Below are 8521 nucleotides of genomic sequence, written 5' to 3'. Positions count from 1 at the left end.
TAGAAAACGCTGCAAAGTTGCGTGGATCTTGGTCGCCACACAGTCGTGCTCCAGTGTACTGCAAATATAAGTAAAGATGCAATTGTCGGCGACAAGTCAAGAAGCAAATTGGTAAAAAATTCTTCTCGGTAGATATCTAGTCAAGGGTTTAAATATTTTTTTGCTTGGTTATAACTCTTCTCATACATGTATTCTCAAGCTGTTTATAGCCAAACAGTTTTCAATTAGCCTGTGAGCGATGTTAGTGTTTTGGTTTAATACTATTCTATCAGACATCTGAGAGATATAATTAGGTTCTTTAAACTCAGCAGTTCTGTACCATCGTAAACCTGTAGTCCCAATCACATGTGGGATGATATTCAATGTCAAAATGATCATTCTATTTGAATAAGGTTGATGTCAGCTTAGGAATCTTAAAGCCATAAGCTCTATATTGTTAAACAAATTTGTACACTGAATATTTTAATTTGTAAAATCAAAAATGGGAGGTGCCACACAAGCTGCAAAGTTGGACAAGATGTTACAAGCATTAGAGGAAATTAAGAAGCGACAGGATAAGTTTGAAACACAAATGGAGCAGGTAGAATCTAATCCTGTTTCCACTTCTTCAAAAGGTGTTCCAACAGAAGACCTACAAAAGGAGGTAAAGGCGATGAGAACTACCCTATCTGCCCTAGAAGAGGAGATGCGAAGCTTCTCAAGAAGGATTACTGACTGCGAGCAAACCATCGATGACCTCGAGCAGTACGGAAGAAGGAACTGCCTCATCCTCCATGGAGCAAAAGAAATTCCAAAGGGGAGTTATGCTAATCTAATTGACTTCATCCTAAAAATATTTAACTCTAAACTAAGATTAAACTTCCCAGTCACTGCCATGGATATTGACATTGCTCATGTCCTGCCGGCAAAAAAGGGTACTCCCTTGATTATCAAATTTGTTAGAAGATCTGTAAGGAACTCAATATTTTTTAGCAAAAGACATCTAGCTGGAACTGGCCTAACGGTTACGGAATCACTAACAAAAAGAAGACTACATCTGCTGCGAAAGGTTCAGGAGAAAGTGGGAATGAGGTCAACCTGGACCAGCAATGGAACCATCTTCATTATCATAAATGATAAAAAAAAGGTGATACGTAGCCTAGAAGATCTGCAGTCCATTGCCTAGAAAGTGTTTACTTACCCTATGTATATATGTACATTCTTAATTTGTAGTATTTAGCACAAAGTGTGCTAGCTCCCTCCCTGTCTGTTGTAATAGTGTACTGGTTACCTATCTAAAATAATTGAGCACTGGCTTTTCATAATGTTGACTAAAGGAGTACATAGAGAGCAACAAAAGGATGCTAAAACTAATGAATATTATTCTGCCAGTGACAAACCATATGATGCAAACATGCAACTGCCTTATACCTCCATATCGCAGCCCGAGTTGTTGAATCTATTTAACTCACCTACACCAGACACCAATGCTATTAATAAACTATTTACTGACCAGAATAATAATACCCTCCTTGACCAAAGTGACAATACCTTAAACACTGATGATGATTTTTCATCCTGCAATTATGTTCTGTCCACTCAAATTGCAACAAATGCTCCTTCCAAAAATAGTTTCTCAGCTATGTGTGTCAATATAAGATCATTGGCAAACCCTAGAAATTTTTCAAAGCTTGAATCCCTTATTGCAAATATGAATATTAAACCCACAGTTATTTGTGTTAATGAAACCTGGATAAAACAAAATAACCCTGGTATTCATTGCTACCTCCCCGGATACAACTTTATTTCCAATAGTCGTGTTATCACAACAGGAGGAGGTGTAGGTCTTTACGTTGACAACAAAATACCACATTCTGTCTGCAACGACCTAACTATAATGAAAGAAAAAACTTTTGAATCACTTTTTATACAATTTGAATTTTCTAACACAAAAATAGTTTGTGGAACCATCTACAGATCACCAGGACAGGACGGCAGCAGCTATAATGACTTCCATAACACATTAACTGCTTCGCTTTCAAAAATAAGCAAAATGCGGCTACCCACATATATATTAGGTGACTTTAACTTTAATCTTCTGGATACCAACAATATTCATGTAGACAACTTCACAACATCACTTTTTGAAAACTCCTTTATTCCCTTAATAAACAAACCCACAAGGATCACTGGCACAGTTAGCACATGTATTGATCATATATGGACAAATAACCATAAGCACAAAACAATCAGTAGCATTTTACTTGATGCAATATCAGACCACTTGCCAATTATGGTTTGCACAAATGTGAAAACAAAACATAATAACATGGTACCAAGGCAACGAAACTTTTGTAACAAAAACATTGAGAAATTCAAAACAAATCTTTCTGACATAGACATTTCTGGAGTAATGACCCAAAATGACCCAAACCAGGCCTACAGTTTATTAACTCAGCTCATTGGTCAACAATTTGTAAATTGCTTCCCCTTTAGCCCCACAAAATCAGAACACGAAACACAGGTATGGTTTGATCAGGAACTCCAAAATATACAAATGCTGAAGCAAAGGTCTTACAAAAAATATATGAACAAAAAGACAGAATGTAGAAAAGAAAAATATAACAAAATACGTAACTTGTATACACACATGTTGACTAAGAAAAAACAGGAACACTATCACAAATTGTTTACAAGCACTAAACAGAACACCAAAAGGACCTGGGCCACAATCAATAAGCTGCTTGGCAGGGTGAAAACAAAATCATCCAGTCCGATGATAATTGATGGATGTATTACAACTGAACCCAAGAAAATAGCAAACCATTTTAACCAATATTTTGGCACAGTTGCAAAGAACCTGGCTGTAAAACTAAATCCACCAAAGAAACCATTTCACTCATACTTGTCAAAAGACTGCCCCAATTCCATGTTTCTGTACTCAACCTGTCCTGGTGAAATCGTTCAAACCATCCAGTCCATGCAACCAAAACTAAGTTGTGGATTTGATGAGATCCCTGTAAAAGTGATTAAGAACTTCAGTGAAAATATTATACTTGCCCTTAGTCATGTAATTAATTTATCCTTCCGTACTGGTACTTTCTTAACTGATTTTAAGCAGGCAAAAGTCATTCCAATCTATAAAAAAGGAGATCGAAAATTAGCATCAAACTATCGTCCAATAAGCCTGCTCTCAAACCTGTCAAAGGTAGTAGAAAGATTGGTTTACAATAGAGTATACTCATTCTTAATAACAACGAACTTTTTTTCCAACTCCCAGTTTGGATTTAGAAAGCAACACTCGACAAGCCATGTAACAACTAAATTAATAGCGGAAGTAACTGAGAATTTAAACAATAAAAATCACACATTAGGCATATTCCTAGATTTGTCAAAGGCATTTGATACAATTGATCATAAAATTATGTTAAAAAAACTATATGCATGTGGTATTAGAGGGGTGGCGCTTGACTGGTTTGAGAGCTATCTTGGAGGCCGATCACAGCATGTTTTCTATAATGATTTTATATCAACTAATAAACAAGATATTTCTTTAGGAGTTCCCCAAGGTTCCATTCTTGGTCCTCTGCTTTTTATTATATATGTTAATGACTTCCCAACTTGCCTACATTATAGCACTCCATTAATGTTTGCTGATGACACGACTATTATAGTAAGTGCTAAAACTAAAGACGAACTGGAAAAAAAAGCTAATTTAGAAATGAAAACCATATATGACTGGTTAGTTGCCAACAAACTTACCCTAAATATAAGCAAGACAAAAACACTGGTGTTCCATTCAAGGGGACATCCTACAATAAATGTAGCCATCAAAGGCCAGAGACTGGAACAGGTTAAATCACTGTCATTTTTGGGTATAATTCTTAATGAAAGACTATCTTGGAAGGAGCATGTCAATAAGCTTTACCAGACATGCAAGCGTAACCTTGCAATAGTAACAAAGGTAAAAAAATTACTTACAAAAAGACACACTATTAAGCCTCTACCATTCCCTCATCATGTCACACATTCGATACTGCATAATAAACTGGCATCATGGTCAATCAGTTCTTGTTTCAAAATTACAGGGTATCTGTAGTAAATTTATTAAAATCATTTTTGGTGTAAGGGGCTCTAAAAACATCGAACATATAATGCGAAATAACGGCTTGTTAACAATAAAGCAGCTATATATGCTTAAAATATTAACGTTTATGTATAAGTATAATAACAACATGCTTCCAGCCATATTTGCTGATTTCTTTAAAGTAAGTCATAAAAGCATTAACACACGTGCCAACTCAAACTACCTCAAACCTTATTATGGCACTAGTGTCAATCAGCAATCAATGCAATATATTGGTGCAAAAGCTTGGAATGACATTCCCGACCAATTTAGGAATGCAAACTCTACAAGACAGTTCATCACAAACGTCACTGCGTTTTGTTTGCACGAGTTTTGAGCACCGATTAGCTATTTTTTTCTTGTATTTTGTTTTGCATGTGCACATACACAAATAGTATTATTTTCAACACACATCGTAGTACAGTGTTTATATTCTACCTGTTGCCGCATTAATTGCACGTTATATTGTTTTACCTTTGCACCACTTGCTGGCTCGGGTATGGCCCTACGCTGGAACATAAGTCTTTTTCACGATTGCCACCTTTTGTACAGTCCTGATTAAGTTAAACTACTCTCACCCGCACGCTTGCAGTGTTCTTATTTATACTTGCACAAACTTCTGAATGTTATTTTTTTTACCGAACACAAGTTGTTTTCACAAAAACATTTTCTACTTGAAGTGGTGTAGTCTTGTACATGTGTTGCTAATTATTGCATTGCCTTTGTCCTGGAACCAGTTAACTGCTGCTGTTTGTTTGTTGTTGCAGGACTATCATAGATTAAACCATCCTTCTGTCTTCATAGAAAACGGCTGTGCTGACAACGAGCTATTCAAATTTGAATTATTCTTTGCAATATTTCATTGCTGTTTGTTCTTTTTTTGTGTGTTTTTTCTTCTTTTGGGTTTATTGTTTATGCTTTATTATTACTATTATTATTATTTATTTTTGTACTTCTTTGGACGTGTATAAACTAATATCCTTATTTATTTTAAATGACTAAATCAACTGCCAAAATACTCATCAATAATTTTAACTGCAAGTGAGTCCAAAGTTAACTATTAATGGCGACTAGGGATTTGTTGTGTGTTCTTCCTTCCGGCGCTTGAAACTATCCGGCAGGGTTTCTTTCGGTGGTTTCTTTTCCTGTCGAACCCCACCCTCTTTCCCTAACACGGGTGGTTAGATTCTAGGGCCCCCGCGACTGGTCCCACCATCGTTTCCCCCCCAGTCGTGTTATACTCATTTTGCGCCACACTCACTTTCTTGTGAGCACCCGACATATAACGCCTTATAATACGGTGTAGCTGCAGCGCGTTGTACCACTTTCCACCAATTGTGCCCGACACTTTTTTGCGCTTCATAACGTTTTAACGTTGCGCAGCTATTTCCGGCTTGGTGATTGTTTTAGTGCAATTGTGTTGCTATGTTGTCTTTCACCAAGCGAAATAAACTCAACTCAACTCAAGGAAACTTCTATCACCTGTAAAGTGTATGCAAAATAAACAGCAAACTACGTTTAAGAAACAGTAAAATGCATTTTTTAGTACATCTTTTAGTATGAAAAGCAGGTTGAAAAAATATTTCGTTGTAAATTAATGGGTTGTTTTTGATTCACTGACCAAGTGTGGCAGAAAAAAAAGCAGAAAAAAAGTACTCGCATTCCAAGTTGTAGCCATAGTTACCAGGGTAACCAGGTGACGCAATAACACCAGACGATGATGTGTACTTTTGCGACTCACAACCTGACACAAAATTCAAATGTTTGTGGCCAAATACTTTTTTGTCATAACAGTTTTTTTTTTAAATGCGGAGTGGTCGCGGTTCACCCTAAATATATTTATGAAACCAAATATGCATTTGTGAAAGAAACCTGGAGTTAACAACCAAAAGTTTATGCATTTTATAGTATTCCCGCAACAACATGATGAATTTGGTTTAGTTTTGTAAGATTACCTCACGTTGGAATGACTCAAGGGCATTTTATTACGTCAGAAACAAGACTAAATTTTACTTATATTAAAACTGGATGGGACAGTCTTGGTGGGAATTGGCGAGTATAAATGAAACTTAACAGAAGTTGTTGAATTGAACAAAGTAAAGAATTTCTGGGTCGATAATCTTAAGCAGTTTCAAAACCACTTGCACTATAAAGTGTATTTTAGACGGCCAACTTAGAGTTGCATTTTTGATAAATCCTACACAAGATTTGATTCAACTTGATAGGTATGCACCACAAATCTTGATTTGGCTTTAGCCACATACTTTACTCACATACATACTGTACATTTGTCAATTATCTTTCATGTATAAATTTACTTGTAGCATATAATGAGGGAAAGATTAATAATGGCACTTTAACATATCGGCTTGTGTCGTTTACTCAGCAAGTGGAGGTTTCTTGCCAGATGAACTTTTCCAAGTTCGTTTACCGATTGTCGATGCAGATAAATGTAGCAACAGTTTTTCTTGGCCGTTGTTACACTCTCAAATTTGTGCTGGCGACTACGACAACGGAGGCATTGATACTTGTCAGGTGAATATTGCAGAATTGTTGGTTTGAATTCTTTGTTTTTAATTAATTAAGTAGGATCTAAAGAGGTGCACAACCTTTATCCAGTGGTGGAATACAATTTTTTTTTTTCAGCCGGTTATGTTACAAAAAGCATTGACAGTAACCAGTAATGCTAACCGATTCGCTGATCTAATAAAATTTCGTGAGACGGTTATATAGAACCGGTGCGAACCTGCTGAATCCCACCACTGCCTTTATGCTATTACGGGCCGGCCTTTAAAACCTACAAATATTTAGCATTAAAAACTGTTTACAATTATTACAAGTTTTTTATATGGCCCAGCAACAAACCCTCACGGACCGGCACCGGGCCGAGGCCTCGGTGTTTGTCGACCACTGTTTTACACTATTTTTGTCTGGTGCGTATTGCTACTACTTATCTTACATGTCCCATAAAATCCAAAAGTTGTGCCCTTTCAATGTAAAAAAAATAAAAAAAATAAAGTAAGCAAACATTTTTTAAGTTGACTTTCCAGGTTGACTCTGGTGGACCACTTTTCTGTCTGTTTGGTGAAACAGCCTGTTTACACACGAGTTTCTTCCTTCTACTACTGGATCATGAACAGAATGTTGCTCGTTTTTGTTTTTTAAATAACTAAACGTTTTTTATTGCAATTGTTCAACGCGTAATGGGAGAAATTTTGTGAAGCCGTACACTTCTTGTTCATGATCGAACTTGGTTTGGTCAAAGGGGTCTAAAACGCACGATTCTGCCATTTTTTTCTACCCACATATCGCAATTTGCTTATTCCAGTTGTTGGGTTTGCTATTTCAATTACAAGTTGATAAAGTCAAGGTTGGAAACGTTGTTTTGTTTTATAGATGTAAATTCAACATTACCTCCAACACCCACTCCAAACTCGTCTAGACTCACACCGACCATAAATCCGTCTACAGTCTAACTCACAACGAGTTCTACAGTTGCACACACTACAAGTTCAGCAGATATAAATAGTTTCCAAGCCATTTTTGTGCTAATCATTGCTGTGTTAACCATACCTGTGATGGGCTAAATGATTCTTACTTGAAACTTACAATGTCATTGAAAGTTGAAAAGCAATCAATTTACTCGTCTTGATTCTGCTTTAAAATTTTGTGAGAACAGATGATTTTAAAAATAGAATTCGTTTTTAGTGTTTTAGAATTTATTTTTAGTGTTGTTAACAATACTGGGGAAAAATAAGAAACCTAATTGCAACAGTTACGTGATCATCAGCGAAGGTAGGGAATGATCGCCAGTGCTGTCGATCAATTGTAGCGTGAGTCTATATAGCGGGAAATGTAACATGTCGTGTCAGGACATTTTCCGCAATCAAAGGACAGCTGTGTACAAACAAGTTAGAAACTGAAGATACCGGCACGTAGAATATACACCGCTCTCGAAAAATCGTCATTTCAAAGTAATAATTGGATGAATAGACGCAGAAAAATTGAACTAGCCGTGCCAATTCTGACAGCGGCGATCTGACAGACGCGTACCTGACGAGCATTGTATCTAAGTGTTGCGATTTAACAAGTGTGTAAACATAGTACTATAGTATTTAAGTGTCGTTTCAGGAGCATATCTCCGAAGAATTTTAAGGCAACAGTATAAACCATTACGTTTTGTCTCCACTTTAAATTAGACATGTTTGTATTTGCGGCTCACTTTACTTTGGTAAATGACACATTCTCACGTACCGCTACATTCCTTTCCTTAATCAATTATTGTCTTGCAGCAATGATTTGGCCGTCGACGTGTTGCGCGTGCACTTTGTAATTGGCCGCAAAGATCACGTGACCTTGGGACTGCCTTTTAGCATGATTCGTGCGAGATTCGAGGTAGTTCTCGCGTGGGCTTCG

The 8521-nt window shown here is 36.7% G+C and overlaps 1 protein-coding gene across 1 annotated transcript; it reads left to right on the top strand.

The window, feature by feature from the left end:
• The first annotated feature begins 379 nt into the window (after positions 1 to 379).
• LOC145222611 (uncharacterized) lies at positions 380 to 1167 on the top strand. The gene has a single exon (XM_080088770.1). The coding sequence runs from the start codon at positions 482 to 484 to the stop codon at positions 1163 to 1165; it is 684 nt and encodes a 227-aa protein (XP_079944896.1). The 5' UTR covers positions 380 to 481; the 3' UTR covers positions 1166 to 1167.
• The last annotated feature ends 7354 nt before the right edge of the window (positions 1168 to 8521 follow it).

The sequence above is a fragment of the Phallusia mammillata genome, chromosome 4, assembly GCF_965637545.1.
Source record: "Phallusia mammillata chromosome 4, kaPhaMamm4.hap1.1, whole genome shotgun sequence".
NCBI lineage: Eukaryota > Metazoa > Chordata > Ascidiacea > Phlebobranchia > Ascidiidae > Phallusia > Phallusia mammillata.
The sequence above is the reverse complement of the archived record's forward strand: the minus strand, read 5'-3'. Positions and strand labels throughout refer to the sequence as shown.

What these genes read in the sequence shown, in the direction of transcription:
- LOC145222611 (XM_080088770.1), top strand. Translation starts at nt 482, where the DNA reads ATGGGAGGTGCCACACAAGCTGCAAAGTTGGACAAGATGTTACAAGCA.